At 38.2% G+C, this 18004-nt stretch overlaps 1 protein-coding gene across 1 annotated transcript in view; it reads right to left on the bottom strand.

Annotated features, from left to right (window-relative positions):
• LOC126867181 (B-cell lymphoma/leukemia 11A-like) overlaps positions 1-18004 on the bottom strand; it is a 47952-nt gene that overhangs the window by 15034 nt on the left and 14914 nt on the right. Inside the window, exon 2 of the mRNA XM_050621423.1 lies at positions 5158-5610. Within this exon, the coding sequence (XP_050477380.1) occupies positions 5158-5610 (453 nt within the window). The remainder of the gene's footprint in view (positions 1-5157; positions 5611-18004) is intronic.

The following is an 18004-nucleotide window of genomic DNA, read 5'->3' as shown; positions in this document are numbered from 1 at the left end:
ATATAATATATTTTTGTCGAGTTCGTGAAAGTGAATGAAAGTCCTTTAAAAGAAGTAGCTTTTGGTAGCTTCTATCGTGAAGTTCAAACGATAAATGCCACAAATGATGACAAATAGTATATGTTTGTTAGATTTTGTTGTATTTTTTGTGTATTGCCAATTATCAGCATGAAATTGACCACTTTTTTATTTTTTTCGTTAGAAGATCAGCGTTAAGCGAAAGTCTACAAGTTTTAAAACTCTCCGAGGTTTCATATTATAAAACATGTTTCCAAGATCATTCAAAGTTTCGATAAACGAAAAATTCAAAAATTCCTCATCTATATAATATTCTATAACACTATTATATCATCAAACCTACTTATACCAAGTTAACCAACCTCAACATCTTACTCTTCCGAGAACCAAACTACGTTAAACCCTTTCACCGCAAAGGGTTCAACACATCTTCCACTTATTCCAGCTAAAATATGTCAAAAGACACAGTTGCCATTTTCACTCATGAACGAACTTCATCAAAAAACTAAATAAAAGGCAGATGATCCAGAGTCTAAAGTCTAGAGGGCTCCATTTCCGCTTCACTTCGTTTCTCTCGATCGTCTCCGATTCAGGTTACTTTACCTAGAGACAAACTACAAACTAGATACACCGTGATGTCGCAGATCAACCGGTTCGCTCACATTTACGCATATTATCCCACGAATTCACACATACGTATTCGCGTGCGTGCTCGTGCAGCATTGGCTCGTGCGGACCACGTGGCCAAACAATAGGACGATTCTAATTGGGCTTTTGGACGTGGCCGGTCGATGACAAAAAAACTGGGCAAAAAAGGCGACGAAAGGGGCTTATCCAGGAGAACAAGTCCAACGTGGACGCGGTGTTGGGGGATGAGCACCAGGATGGGGTTAACGCTCTTTCTCCGCGTACCTAGCAGAAAAGGGGGACCGAGGATGCTTCAGCGAGTTTCACGGACCGTGATGAAATTTTAAAGAGACACACCGGTGCGCTCGCGCCGGATCAACAAGCTGTTGCGTAATTATTATCGTTTGCATTAATCAAGCGGTGGCCGCGGTTTGCCCGCGATGGAGGATCAACCCTTCGAGTGTGAAAAATCTTCGAATACGAAGGGATGACAGCGAAACGGGGGTAAACACATACTTGGACGCTTGGGTTGAGATCTTCCAATGAGGTTTCATGATGTTCGGACGAGTTTGATGATGTTTGATGATGTTTAATCACGTATTACTGCGGTTTCTATCAATTGGTTTAACGTGTAGCAAATGTTTAACTCTAGAAGAGCTAGTCGAGTCACTTTGGATTGCTAGCAAATATAATTAATCCTAAATGTTTAATTTTTGAAAGAAGATAAGAGCGCTTCTATGTTTCGTTAGAAATTATAGCAGATTATTATTATTTATGATTATTTTATAGCGATTATTTTTTACGTATAGCGAAATATATTGAAGATAAATATTGGGATAAAGAAACTGGTATTTCTATTTAAATATGTATACAGGTAGGATGAAAGTAATTTAATGTGGAATTGTGTTTGCACGAGTTAATTAGAATTATGTATCACTGGAATCTGAGTCTGAGGTAATAACGTATAATGTATTATACATCTGATTGTGAGTAGCTAATAACTGTTATATATTAATGATAATTAATAACGTTTTGCATTTTAATAAGCATAGATATGAAGGTATATAAAGGATTCCTGAATGCAGTTAGCATTATTTGTTATTAGCTTTTTCGAACAAGTAAACTATTATAGGGTTACGTTATTGATAATGGACATTGCTATTCATTTATTCTGTTATTCATATCATGAAAAAACAATCATTCGTTTTTAATTGGTATCGTTGGGTCATAGGTTACGATAATAATTTATGCTAGGTCCGTGTTAAATTACTTAATCTTACAGTATAAATATTACTAATTATATTTATCGTGTAAAATATGAAATTATATAAAGTAACCTATAAAATCTAAACCTACCATAAATTAAATTATTTTAATTATTTGTAATAATTACTAATTTATAATTCAACGATGCTACTTCAAGACTAACGCAGAAGATCTAATTGTGATTCTTTCTATTAAATAGAATACAGTCTATTGCACGAAACAGCAATCACATGAAAGCTTATCTCATTTTAAATAACTCGACTTCAGGCGTTTATATTGAATTAATTCCTTGCTTAATGATATTTTAATTGCTGTAGAAACATGTCAGACGACAAATTATTCATCATCACTAATTAACAATTCCCAATTTGAAGAATGGAAACAGTGTTAGCGTTCGAATTAAATTGCACAATTTATATCACAAGTGACATTTGATCTTATTAAATCAGGGGTTAAATATTTGAATAAAGTACTTGGTTCGAAAAAGTGTAATAAGATCAAAAATTATATAACAGATCTGTTTCTGCAACTTTTCGTAGCTTCAATGGAACGCCTAGTGATGTCAAACTTTTAATCAGTAGTGTACATATAAATCAACGTTGTTTCATCGATGGTAATCGTTCCAATCGAACGATTATTCCGCCAATACCCTCTCATCCACGACTTTCCTATAATCGTCGCTTTTCGAACGGGACACAATTAAGATGGAACGATTCTTAAGTCTTAAGGAATGGCCGGATCATTCCGGAGCGAGCGTGATAATATTTGCAAAAGCGAAAACACGCTAATTGTAAGAAAGAGAGCAGAGGAACGACCAGCGATTCTCATTGAATACCATTACCGGGATCCGTCTTTTCTCTCTTTCGTTTCCACCCTCTCTGTCTTTATTTCTGCGATGCAAAACAGCCGGCCGCGGCAATTTGCACAGGTAAGCACCGAGTTAAGAATCTCAAAGGCTGTGCTTTCAATTCATCAGGGGCGTCGGGCCGCATGAATTTCGTTCGAGGTCGTCGCCGTGTCTTTGAAGTTAATCGGAGTAAACCGTCGCGATCCTGGTGTCGATTCGTCCCTACGAGTGGGTGCGAAATTGAAACCCTCCCTTTCATATCGTTGTCATTCAGTCATCGAACGTGCCTATTTTTCAAACAAATTTCGAAGAAACTAGCGGATCAGGGTATTATGAATGGAAACTTGAAAATTGGCAAGATTGACCGATAGCGAGCCAGGAAGTTTATTTTTCGCGTTTTAAGTGTAGATTAGTAAAAGATACGAATCGAGCGCACTACTTTTGTGGTTCGATCTTTAAGGTGCAGGACAATCCTTGAGAATTATTAAATTACATAACATAATGACGATACTGTGGTAATAATAATCCTACGAAATGCTATGTAAAATGACGCTGAACTTTATGAAAATTGAACACACTGGGGATATTTTTTATTCATCCTGTGAATATTTCAACTTTTACTTTCATGATTTATACAAAGTTTCACGAGAAATATTTATGTTCCGTTTTTCAGACAAAATTATAGTTCACAACTGTTCGTTAATATTTCTATCCTAAATACCAGTAATTCTGAATCGAATAAAAAATAAGATAAATTTACGAAGACTGTATCTATATGTGGAAACATGCTACGAAATTCTATTTCTTTATATTTTAGGTACAATTTTTACGTCCACGAGCGTTATTTGCATCGATTCGATAAAAGTCGCGTGGACTGTCGACCATCGAACGGTCGATCTGTCATCTGCGCAGTGAAATTCTGGTTTTGGATTCGCTGGTCGAGGGGGCGAGAAAGAAAGAAAGAGAAAAAGGGAGTTTTAAAGTACAGTTACGGGCTGCCATGTGATGTCGATCGTGGTTCACCGAGCATGGACAATACCGCGGTAGATTCGATTTTTGAATTTAAAGAGCCCGCTCGGGGATTGGGGTGAACCTGCCCCCATAGCCTCTCCCCTGCCCCTCATGGCCCTCTTTTTTATCGGTGGCCGCATTGTCGAAAAGTTCAACGTGCGAATGTCCACGCTGGTTTTCAATCATGGTCCACGATGAAAAGTCGTAATTAATTTTATTTTCAAAACTTGCCGCTAGTCTGATTTCGGTTTCGAGTGCCGTCAAGGGAATCGTAGAACCATCACGCTGCAGGGTAGGGCAAAGATTGTAGACATCCATCTGGGTGATCGAAAAATCTCAATGGTTTATTAGATATGAAAGAATAAAGGACAGGAATCCTACGTAGTATCTTAGGATAGTTTCAAAAATTTATGACTTCACTCTTTTTTTTTTTTGAGGAGGAGCAGTTATGGCAGTAGTTTTGTAATTGAAAACATGATAGAGAAGAGTCAGTAGTTTATTGTTATCGAGTTAGCTATTGAATTGTTTGCAAATTAAATCATTAAAATTGCTAATTCGAGAAATGAAATTTCCAAGAATATCGATATCGGTTTTTAAATCGGAAAAGAAGTAATAAATCGGAATTTTATTGTGTTGTTATATTAAGCAGATTTCTCAATCGAATTTAACGTAATTTGTTACTTATTCTATCGGAAATGTCGGCTTGGGAGCTGTATAGAGTACGGAGAGCATTTGTTGCCGGAACACTCGCGTTTTATTTATAGAGGCTACCTTGACTCGGAAGACCCAACGCAGAACTGAAAGCGGAATATGTGAAAACATCGTGAGGCATCTTTAGTAACGCGTATATCGTTGAGATCTACTTGATACCGCGAGTCCAATGTCAGCTCCACTTCTGTTCGAAGAATATTCCTGATAACTTTTATCAGGATAGCATAAAGGTTTAAAGATCGTAAAAACGTCAATATATACCTACGTATGATTAAAGTACTATTTAAAAATAACGTGCTTTATATGCACAAACTTAAAACTTAAAATCTACCAATTCCTTCCTTCAATCCTACATTGCTCCAGAATACTATCCCGAATGAAACTTTTCATTTTATCTCTTTTCATCCCCATTTCTTGAAACCTTCCTGGAACCTGCTTGGAACCTGAAACCTGTATTTCAATTTTTCTGTGCGAAATAATCAATCAAAAACCACTTTCTAATCATAACTTAACAATTTTCTGACGAATACTTCCTTTCTAATCTTCAATACTTTCTAATACACCTTATTCTTACGTATTTTAAATTAGAATTTTAACTTTCTGTGTTAAAAGCACCCGATTCTCCTCAAAATTCACATAATACCGAACAAATGAACGAATCCCAGGGACGTACTCACCAGAATTGACCGTATTGGTGTCCGCGTCCACAGATTCCGTCTTCGGTTTCTTCGGTAGATCCTCCTTGTCTTCGTCGGAAGCTTCTGTCCGTCTTTTAGGTGTCGAGCTAGCGCTTGCTTTCAGCTCGATCGGACTTCCAGCGTCCGGACCGGGCCCTTGAAGCGTCGGAGGGCTCTCCAATCTTCCTCCGCCTCTTTTGTTGATGGGCGCCGAAATGCTGGGCACCGAGTTCAACTTCGAGTCCTGGTCGACCGTCTTCAAGGCGAGCGCATCCTCCGGATCGGAGTCTTCCGGCGCCGCAGTCGCCGGTGGACTGTGACAACCTTGAAGAGTGCTGCGACAGTGATTCACCTTGTGTTCGATGAACCGCACAATCTCGCCAAGGGGGTAGGACGCCCTGCATGCCCCACATTGGACGGTGTCTGGGGATGTGGTGCCTTGCGAGGTTTCCGCTGGAAAATTAAAAGATTAAACTTTCTTAATTTGTTTGTCGACGGTTTCCAAAGCATATAGAGCAGTTAAAAATAGCGGTATAAGGTGTTAAAGGTTCGTAGATTTTTACTCTTCTGAATGAATAGTATAGAAACGTAGAAATTCTAGAAAGTAATTGTTAAACCTGCAATGTTAGAGATAATAAAATTCGAAGTGTAATAATGGATGTATCGCCAGTTATTTTTATAATAAATGTCTTTGTATGGTATTGTTTGTATGAATATGTAAAACCAAATTGTGATAAAATTGTCGATTAGAAAGCTTAGGTATTACGTGATGCGCGAAATAATTCTTCAAGATCTCAGTATTTTATTATAAGTTGATTTTTCAAAGGTCGTGTTCCGTGTTTGACAACATTCTGTCCAGTTTTACGCGTCTTACATAAAGTCGCTCACATGTTCCTATGAAACTAAACAGAAGACCCTCTTAAGAATTCGCCCAAAGCTGCAGACACTTTAGATAAAAGGATACTTCAAGTCCTTTCTCTTGAACCTGTGTTTTAGACCACCCAAGAAAATTTCACCATCTTGCAATATTTTATCGTGACGCTTTCACCGTCCACGTTCTGGATGAAAAGTTCATTAAATTTGTTCCGTTACGTTTCCCTTAAAATACGGCTTCTAATCTCTCTCGAACGTATTAAAACGTGGAGAGATATTCTGATTGCGTTTTAGAATTAGAACTACGGAACGAGGTATCATCGATTACCAATTAAGTTAAAAAATCAATGAAACATTGCTTTCCATATTTTATGACAATAATTGGATTGTAAGAAATATTCTCGTTTTTTATATTTTACTACCTACAATACTTCGTTATCGAATTATATTTCAATAACAAATAGTCTACGACCAAACTACAAATTTTTACAACCGTTTTGAAAAATTCCTCTTTTTACCATAGAATATATTAATTTTGTAGAAACGTAAATTAATGTTACGATGATAAAAATAGCCTTATTACAATATGCATCAAGATTTTTTCGACTCCTGCAAAAATGATAAAAGAGAAAAAGACGTTTCCTACACGATAGTTCAAGCAATCGTTATCACAAAATCTCACAAAATTCCCACAATTACCGCATGCTTATGCATATAATTGAAGCGCGTTCAATTACAGCGCCAGTTACGCAGGCATCGCGAGCTCAATTTTCATGCAAGGGGTTGAGGGTTGAAATTTGGTTAGCTGAAGGAAAACGCGCGCCGCTGATATAGAGATCTAATTTCCTTCTGTGCGAGTCTTATAATTCACCGTGGTTCGAGGGGCTAAGGTCCCGGGGTCAGCCGCAGACGTAACAATTCACTTTTAAGTGTCCTCCAACAGACCTCCTGGCAGCATTCCTCGCGGCTCTTCCCCTTGCCCACTGCTTATGCCGCGCTCCATTAACATAGAGATTGGCAGGAGTTTCATGCATCGATCTCTCCCTCGTCGGAGTCAAGTATCCATATCCATCCGAATGGGGCTGCCAGTACGGCGTAAAAATAAGAAAACCCTGTATCATTGTCTTTCTGCCCATTTGTTCTTCTACTCTTTCTTCAGATTTAATAGGTGTTTTAATACAGAAAACATTATAACATATAGTTTGATTTGGCTGTGTTGTACAAATATTTCGGAGGAGCTTCTTAGCGGACTTCTTTTTATGGTAGGGATGAAAGTCCATATTTGGATAGCCTGTGGCTATTCCTTTTGCCCGTTTTCGTAGGTGCGCGGACACCGTTCGATTCTTTCGGGGCGGAGCTCTGATTGACCACTGGCCAGCGCGCAAACGCAGATCGGATGACCCTGCGTATGTAACATCACCTTTCGTTTGAGTGGGATTGTTAGGCAGTTGCATGGAAAGGTTTCAGCGGTGGATTTGTACCACTTTTGCAATATTTTGATCAAAATTTATCACGCGGCGCTCATTAATCATTTAGACATCATGTAACTTCGTACTTAGTGGCATTGTTGGTCCTGATGGAAGTACTCGTATATCGATCTGTGTTTTAAATATTGCAATACTTACTTAATAATGAAATTGTACTTGTTCAGATCGTTTTTTATAATTTTCATTTCACGATTTCATTATTCTTGCCTGGCTTTAATTAATTCATCCTCGAAAACACTAATTTCTACTTACTGTAATCGATAAAGGATATAAACAGATGAATTATTACTCACGAAGAGAACAAGGGAAAACAACGTCAGAATTCGAACAAGTAAATTTACTTCTAGGTCTTATCATATCTTGTACAGCATCACTATCGAGCCTTTTCTCTGAAGAGGAACGTTTTCAACACCCCTATAACCGGAAGAATCCATATCTGTTGCCAACAACTATATCCAAATCTTAACCAATATAACTGAATCTATACTCGCACACTTCCTGCGAGGATACAATATTTTAACCATTCCTTCAACATCCCCAGCAAAATGACGCGACCTTAGAACCAACAAAACTAACCATCCACTTAAAAAGATACACCATATACACTTCGACGCAGCGATTATTATGTATCGGGATGAAAAAAATGTTCAACGGTGAACATGCTGAAGAAGCAAACACGATTCAACGAAGAGAGACAGAGAGAGAGAGAGAGAGAGAATCTTAAAAGAAACTTCGCGAGCAGGACGAGGAGGGCTGAGAGAGGTCTAGGATCGAAGGCAGAGAACACAGAGACAGAAGAAGAGAAACGGGACATAGAGAAAACGGGGCCTTGAATGGACTCGGTTCTGGGTCCGTTATTCGCCTACGATTGAAAAGCGCTCGCTTAGAAACAAGAGACGCGCGACCGGTCGTTAACGACAATAGGCTTTTGTTTTTTCGGGGGCAGATGTTGGACCGAAGCTCGGGAGCTGCGGCCGACGGGTAAACTCATGGTTGAAGAGGAAAAGAGAGGAAGAGACTCGTGGTTATGTTACCTACCCCTCTGTGGCGTTCCGACGAAGGTGATCGCGAAGGAGGACTCGGACGACACGTGTCCGCTCCGTCATTCTCTGGTGAATCTCCCTTCGTGCATACACGCACGCGTCACCCTTCTAACCTGTCCGCTAAACCGGTCCAAGAGATACAGCGTACGATACGTATGACGTACATACGTTGTCGTTGTGTATTTATTCATTTGGCGTCACGACCCACGGAAATAAAGAATGAGAAATTACGCGAATGAGTGAAGTACTTGAGATTTTGAAGAGTTTATGGAGGAGATAAAGAAGAGTCCTGTTGAGGATATATAAACACTAGAGATATCGCAGTTTCCTATTTCTAGAATTTCTTCCTAGTAAATTTTCCTTTTTAAAAGTATCGATGAATAGTGATTATTGTTTTAAACAAAACACGGAGTAATACTTATGTTTAATTAAAAGCGAAAAGATTGGTGAGTAATTGTTCTTGTTAGTGCAGATGATAATTTTTGCTGATTGATTGCTCAATGGCTAAAAAATGACCAGGCTGATCTTTCTCTTAAAGAATAATATTAAGTAGAAATTAAAATGAAATTTTTTAAGTACTAAACTAGTGTAATCGTTTAAATAAATTTTAGGAGTAAAGTGTACATATACATACGTATATTACTAACATAAGGGATGTTTGGAGAATGTGGTGTGAAAAGATGGAGTCAGAATGGTTGACGCATCGTCCTTCAATTCATATATATGCAAAGTACAACTCGACGTGTATATGTATATTTTATCGCTAATATAAAGAGATATCATAGTAAGGAACAGCACTCTACTTCCTCTCTTGTAAAAATTTCGATTCTTCTTTCAATTTGTATACGTTTCATATGTATAAATCATTGAATCAACATAGACATATTTTGTTATATTATTTAATATATATATATAGTGAGACGAAATGTACTGTATCGTGGGAGTTATCAAGTATTTCCACCAAAAAGATACAAAATCACATTTAGATTTTTAAAAAATTGTTCGGAGCTTGATAAGCGTAAAATTAGGTTTCGAGATGGTAAGATTGGCGGATGGGAGATGAAAGTTTGGTTAGCGGATGGAAGTAGGTGATTTCTCTTTTCCGTAAGATTGTAAGGGAAGGAAAAGAGTTTAAATTGATTTTGTGGGTAGCTTAATAAAAATATAGTCTGAATGTTTCCTGATCTTCAGCGGAATTTATTAAAACGGATAACGTTTAAAGTTACCGTAAACGATAAAAGCAATGTAAACGTTGAATTAACTTTGTTTGCTACATTTAATAAGAATCTCGGTCGAGTAATCCTCGATGTTATATAGAATTTATTAAAACATCGTGTTTCCTGTATTTCATTTCTCTTAATTATGACAAAATCTTTATACAATATCTTTCGTATAAATTGTTGGCGTGAAAATATTTCGATCGTCTTGTTAACAAATAACATTTATCTGTTAACTCGGATATACGATTTAATTTATCGCTCAATTTGCCAACTCTTTGAGCTTTGATAACTTTCTATTGCAGACATACCAAATTAAATGCGTTTTTAAATAAATCTTTAACTACATACAAGTTTTTCAAAATATAATATGTTTCGTTATGTAAAACTAATTCTCATGCCGGTAATTAGCTAGATTCATTATTCCAAATCTATTGCAGTTATCAATCCTAAATTTTAAAAATTCCTGGAAAGAAGTTTTTACACTTTATTTTAAAATATGTATAAATTCACGAATTAAAAGGATGTCCAGATGGAATAGACTTATTTCAGTTCTTATCGATTCGAAAGTTATTTTGCCTCCAATATAGAGAAAAGCTTTTGTTTAAGTTCCTGATTCTCGATTCGATTCGATTCTTCCCGATGGCTGACATAAATACGCTAACAGAAAGCAAGCTTACCGGCCACAAGAGTAAAAGTAACATCCACCAATAAAAGGATGCCGCGAATAGCTAGGAAAAGATAACATAAAAATGCAATATTGCCCCGCGAATGTAAGTTGGATTGCTTACAAATTGGTCCATACATCCGTAATGCCTCGATCACTGTACCGCGTGTCTCCCTTATTGCGAAGAGACTTCGTAATTTCCATCGACGAATGGAGGGGCAAATGCGTATGGGAATCGCTGCAGGAAACGTCCTGGAGCTTATTAGTCCTTCACATTAATTTTCTTTCGTTTGCCGTTCGAGTTAGATGAAACGCTCAACCAAGGGAATCGACTCCACGCGTCGATTAGTCACGACGATCTCCGATATTAAATTCTGAATCGTTTCCTTCGAATAATCTTTTTCCTTCTCGAAAAGTTAGTCGCTCGATCAAATCTCTACCTTTTAAGTTCGCTGATAGTTGAATTTTAAGTGAATTTCAGATAAATAATAATGCCCGAGTGATATTAAATTTCGCTATTTTTTGAACTGTTAATTGTTTGGCATTGACCGATCAACATTAATATTAGTTTTAATTATCAGATTGATTCAAACGTTCATTTCTTGATTCTTGGAACATTTTCTTTTATTCTGATAATATTATAAGTTCTCTTCATTCGCACTTTTCAAAATCGATCTCGATAAATGAAACAAGACGTGGAAGAAATTTAATATACATTTTAATTAGACAGCATTTTCCAATGAGCTTCATAAATAGACGCAGAAAATTTTAGAAGTTTTAAGTTCTTTTCAGATTTGAAAGTATTGCTCGTACTACAGTCATATAATCAAGTAGACACAAGATCATTCTTCATAAAACATTAAGAAATTTCTAATTCAAAACCCAATCACAGGTACCAACACAGTCAAAACTGCCCTTAACTATCTTCGAACATATCTATTCGTAACTATCGAGCGACGTTCCTTTATGAGCAATTTCCTGCAGGTTTAATTTCATAAAGAATTACTACACCAGTTCAATTATCTCCGTATTACACTTTCAAGAAACCAAAAACGAACGACGTCCCACGTAAGAACATAAACTATTGATTCAATCTTCAATCAATAAAACAGATGTTGATATAAGTACGATACAAGTACATATAAGAGATAGCACTCATGGAACTTACAAACTTATTCGCATATAACCAACATTTAATTGAACATCCTCCAACCTAACTCAATAACTATGAAAATGTGATTAAACGCGATCAACTATAAATTTAATAAAAATGTTCAGAATCTTAATATCAACATTGCCAAACTTGTCGACAAAACAAAACGTTCAAAAAGTTGTCCTTGCAATTCTTCTAATTCCAATAGTAAAAATAAATTTCTGATGTAGTAGTATTCTAAATAAATACTAATCCAAAATCCTCCAAATCTTCAAAACCAGTCGTCTCAACGTCAATAATACGACATTAATAATACTTACACCCAATTTATTCCCAATGTATACACAATAGACATACACTTGACTAAATACTAATCCAAAAATCCACAATTCATTCAAATATCAACAGAACCTTCAAAAAACACCACGTGGCCAATTAAAAACCAGCAGTCATCGCGACTGACCTCCACTCCACCGAGACTCTCTCCACTCTCTCATCAAGACTTTCCAAAACTAATTCCGTCGTCACCGAATTTCAAGAACCAGACGGCTGCAGGTTGGAGCATCTCGGAACGACGTCGATTTCATCGGGACGCGGTTCCATTATCAGCTATGCCTCGCGTCGTTCCGTGCGTGGCTCGATATTCCTGGCGACGTGTGCCAGGAATCCATCGGTTTCTTGATCCGTCTGTATATTTCGCGTTTCCCGATGGATCCTAGCTGCACACGTACGCGCGTCCGTTACCTCGGTCGTCGAAGGAAATTGCCGCGACCCAATACTAATGGATAATGGAATTATTGGTTACGGTCGGAGCTCGCCCTAGGGATGATCGTAATTCAATTGCTTCGATGTGTCCTGTGGACGTTTTGACAGGACGGATGTCCTAACAAGGAAACCGCCTCGGGATATCCTCGCGTATATATCTCTATTTCTTCATGTGTTGTGTCGACGTCGTTTGTATCCCGACACAACGTAGTGGAAAACCGTGGCTGGGAGAAAAGTCGAACAACCGTGTTTCGAATTGGCCGTGGATAATGAGAAACTACAGTTGAGCAGATTAAAAATAGAGAATTTTGAACGAGAGGTTGGGGAAGGTTCACGAAAGTAGTCGAATTTGTAGATACCTTTTACGAATATATTATGCGTGTTATGTGAAACATTCTGAATTCGATCTACACTTTTAGATTCTTTTCAAATTTTACCAATACAGTCATGATTATTTATCAATCATGTCTTATTACAGAGTCTAATTAACCACTGGAATTTACGTACAATATCCTACGAATCAAAATACCTGTACAATTTATTCAACAAGATCCTCTTTACTTTCATTATCAACGTTGTTATCTAAATCATAAACCCATAATTTCACGGTTAACAATCTGTATCGAAGCATTTGTAAATCAGCCAAACGATCCTAAGCTTTCGCTCATCAAACATACAACGTGTATTCAATTTTAATGCAAGTTATATTCAAACTCCCATTTTGAACCAACCTTCACAATAAAGACGCTTGCAAATGAAATCCAATCTCAAATTGCATCCTTTCAAGTAACAAAATTTTCCCTCAGAAAACCAGAACAATTTCTCCTTGCAAGTTAAGGTTTGTTTACCTTTATGCGCCATTACGCGTCGGTCCATGGCGATAGTTTCCATGGTGCAGCGTACCAATTCCCGAATCATCGTCCACTTAATCAGTAACTCACTCGTAAACTCGGTAACGATCAATGAACCAACTCATCCTCAATTTTACTGCAACCAATTAAATAATTAAGAAACGAATCGCGTTCGAAGATCTGATTTCTCGCATGCTCGGATGCTGACTGGAGAATTTGGCAGGGCACAGGGCTGGCCAAGGGCCCCGACGACAGGATATCAAAAGAATAGAAAGGACCTACCAACGCGTTCTCCGATGGTGGGGGCAATTTTTATACGGAACCCCCACTATTCCTCCTTTTCTCTCTCTCTCTGTTGTCTCCCCTTTTCCTTTCTCCACACCCGGAAACCCCTTCGTCCTTTCGACTTTCTTCTAGGGGTGAAGAGTTTTTAACCCTGGACCTGGTATCGAAACGAACTTACCCCACAAAGGACACAAAATGGCGGTGCCATACGTGTTTTTTTCGTTCTTCCATGTGGAAGACCCTTTCCCTTACGTACGTGGACCAGATGATGATGGGAAAAAAACGCTGGCCCATGGAGATAGAAGAAAAAATTGGACCTGGTTTGCGGATCATGCGCGTCGAAGACTATATTCGAAATCTCGTTTTGTGTACCTTCGACCCGCCTATTTTTATGGAAGGAGGCTCTTCTTTTTATATCTTACTCGATGATCGTTTTCCCTTTTAAGGCTCCGGTTTTTCTTTGGGATACTCGAAATCGTTGGAAACGGGAGCGAACGTAACGGCCACTTGTTTTCGAATGGAAACGGGGTCATAGGTGTAGCAGAGGATCTATCGTATCACGGGACACAGGAAGTGGGAGGAATTCAATGTTATGGTGTAGGTTCGTGTTTGAAGCGATTTTCGAGTGTTCGTATGTTTGAATACCAAGAAATTGGGATTTAAGGAAAACAGTCACAGTTTTTTGTGAAGTAGATCAAGTTGTCTAGTCACATCGTATCATATTTTCTTCAGCTTTAAAAATATCCAATTTTCATATTATATATACATGTTAGAAATATTCAAAAATATCGAACTTTCAATATTAACATAACATTTGGAGAACTTACATCTTCTTCAAATATGAAATACATTGATGAGAGGATAAGATGACCTTACATTTCATATGCATAATACCCGCATAATATGATCGCGTAATAGTCGTACCTATAGTAGTTTTGCAATACGACTCGCTAAACGATGCATATCTCCTTCCGTGTTTAAATAATCAATATCCAAAAAATCGGCGTTACCCTCAAACAAGATTCAATTAATCAACATTCTATTCTATATTCGAAATTTCAAAACGGCAAACGCATTATCTCTGGATCAGGAATCCAAAGTGCACAGTATCCTGGCGAAACTTTCCATCTCGGTCCACCCACGCAGGTTCACCGTCTCTTATCGTCAACGTCTGCATTGTCCTCTGCTTGGCACGCTATCTAATCTCAGGGCATCGGCTCGAAAGCTCGAACGAGTCCTCCGGAAACGCGGCGTTTCTCACGTGTCACGGAACCGCTTTTCCTTCTGGCCGACGATCAGATATACGCACAAACGGGAGGTAGGGTTCTTATTCTTCTCACGACTGAGGAATCGCGTTCTAAGCAAGGTGGACCCGACCAAGGACGCGCGCATAAGCGAGAGGAGAAAAGACACGTCGTGTTTCAGAAATTTTAGACAGAACGAAATCCGTGAAAACGGGTTGACCAGTTTGGGAACAACATACGCTAGATTCACAGAAAATATACAGAGAAACAGCTAGAAAACTGCGAGCCGCTCTCTGTCCCGCGGTCGGCCAGGCGGTTATGAGAAATATGAAATCTGGTTCTCACGGACTGTGAATGGGTACACCGCGGCGTATCTTTCTCTTTCTCGCCCGGTTTCCCACTCACGCACCGGGTTAGATCCTTCTCTCTGTATCGTCGCTCCACATGCGTATCGTGGGAGGATCTCCAGATCCCGGGGGTCTTTTGTACGCCTGGCCAGCAGGACATTGTCCATTGAGAAACGGCCAAACAGGTCCTAGAGAGCTGACCTGTACACCCGTCCCCTTTTCAATCGGCCTCCTTCTTTCAAGAAAAACCCCTTTCCTCATTTTTTCGTCAAAATAAATCATGTGAGTACAGTTATCCATGGTCCAGCTGGTCTTTCGAGTAGGGCGAACTGAAGCCATCGGATTAGGACCGTATGCAGAAGTTCCATTTTTATAACTGTCATATGTTATATTCACTGACACAGTGTGTCAGATATTTTTCTTTTTATTAAAGCAAATTATACTTGGCTTTTTAGATCATTACGATGTGCGCGGAGAATCATGTATTCTTCTTAACTCTTCGCTAGCTCTTCTTTATGAATATTAGGACATTTAAAGGAAAAGGGTGAACCTGAGAAATTATTAGGAAATGATTAAACATTGAACTATAGAGAACGTATGTGTTCAATGTTTCAATCGTTTTAATCAATTTTAATATTTGTATTATTAAGTTCTGTATGATATTTATATTAGATATTTTACGATGATATTCATATTAACTGTATTATTTAATACGCTTACTGTAAATCATTTCATAAGTCAGATCTAAGTTTTTAAATGTTTAATTCATCCTGAATGTATGCAATTAATTTTAGATGGATCACTTGTGCAAGGATCGATATATAATAGCTCGTTCGTTATTTTGTTGTTGAAAAATGAAAAATATTGTAAGTTTCGAATAATTTTAATTCGACGTATTTTCTATCGTCGTATAGAGATCAGAATACACTGGACATATTCCTAAACATGGAATATATCCCAGCATTCTGTCACGTTTCTTCTCTCCCATGGAATCTCTGAATTCGCCCATGCGTGCCCTTTACCGCCAAGTTTTCACCTTTCGTGTGAGAATCGATGGCTTCTCGTCTCGTTTCGACACGGTGGCTCGAGAGTGCAATTACCAGGCTAGAAACAAGGGAAAAACGTGCTATGCAAGAAACAGCTTTCAGAGGAACGAGCTTTGTGCAACGTTTGCATAAAAAGCGTTTACAGTCGTTACCACCCCTTTGTATCGTATTTTTACAGGCAACCGAGGAACAAAAACGGATCGCGTTATTACAGGTGGAAAAAGGGAAACGATACCGAACAGTCGAAACGTGATGTACGATTGTCAGCTCTTTTTAGTGAATAGAAGTAACGAGCTCAGAAATTTTCTAACAGTTTTATTACACCCAAAGTCTTTTACGCGATAATTAATCAACATATATATTGTAGTATTGGTCAGTTGAAATATTACAGATTGTAGCTTATAAATCTCTCTTTTAGAATTTTAGAGTTTTAAGTGTTTTTTAAACATCATTTTCTTTGTTTACTAATTTCTAATGGGTAGATAACAGGACAAGAGTCTCGATTATCTTTTTTATTTTATATTTAATTTATAGTAAAACAATTTACATTTTTCTCGCCTGTCTTATATATTTACATATGTATCCTACATTCTCATTTACAAGACGCGAAAACAGACTGTAAATGAAAAGAGTTTTTTAACAAATCAAAGATAATCTAAAAATTAGTTTTCAATTCAAATGCTTTATCGCGTCTATTCTGTACACCAAGATATAACATCACTCGTATTAGTACGGTGTATTAACGCCAAAAATCTGTAAATATCGCTCGAATTAACGAAGAAGCGATTACGAGATTACTCAATAAACGGTAAAACGAAATTTCTGCCCAACTCGATTTTCTTCGCTTAAGAATCATTATTTAAAGTTTACTATTGCAAATTACTATTTCTTCCGATTAAAATTACTACGTAAACTATGTGCTACGTACAGCACATTACATTTGGCTGAAGACTTATTGCCAGGGGTAGTAGCAACTGGTTTGCCCGACGTGACGATCAGTTGGGAACAAACGGTGAGAAACGCGAAACGAGGAGATCGCCAACGCGACGAAATGCCACGGATAGGCCTTTTGTATTGTCCGGTATCGTGACTGATTTCGCTGTCCCTTTCTTTCCTGTGCTCTGGTCGGTTCTCTTTCTTCGTTCTCCGGTGTTTCCCCGGGTTTCTCCGGCTCTCTCGACGCTCCGCGGGGCCAGCGTCGGTTAATTAGAAAGTTCTGTGGTAAAGAGAGGAAAGAGGAGGCGGTCCGGGCGCCGCGGAGGTTTCGTTGTTACATTATTCAAAACGTCCCTCCCGCGAAACTCGCCGGGCGTGTGCCGCAAAACATCCGAATGCAAACTTTTGACAACGCGCGGACGCGGCAAGTGCCGAAGCATGTCACGCGAAATAATTAACGATCGCGCGAGGCGAATTTTCTCGAGCGAGAATTAACCAGCGAAGCTGGATCGTTGGTTTTGGTGAGCGTGCGAAATGTTACGTTTCCGGGCCTCGTTGTCCTGTTGTTCGCCGAATTCGAACTGGTGGCAACCCGAGTTTCCCAAAATGTTATCAGGTACTACATTTCTAACGCGAGTACGCGTACGTGAGTGTATGTGCATGTAACGCTTTCTGTTTGTTAACTGTTTACGAATCCCCTGGTGCTTTTGGGGGTGTAAAATAGTAAATGAGATTCTTGTAAGGGTTTTTCGAGATAAAGTTATACAATGATGTACAAAAGTACAGATCAAACTTTGAACACGAGATTTTTTAACCAATTTGTAATTTGTAAATTATAACTTTCGAATTTTTCGAGTTTGAATATATGCGTATATACAAACAACGGTAGAAAATTGTTCGTTGTTTTTGGATTTTTATAAGGAGTGAAGTAAT

This window comes from Bombus huntii, chromosome 6 (assembly GCF_024542735.1).
Source record: "Bombus huntii isolate Logan2020A chromosome 6, iyBomHunt1.1, whole genome shotgun sequence".
NCBI classification, from domain to species: domain Eukaryota; kingdom Metazoa; phylum Arthropoda; class Insecta; order Hymenoptera; family Apidae; genus Bombus; species Bombus huntii.
The sequence above is the reverse complement of the archived record's forward strand: the minus strand, read 5'-3'. Positions and strand labels throughout refer to the sequence as shown.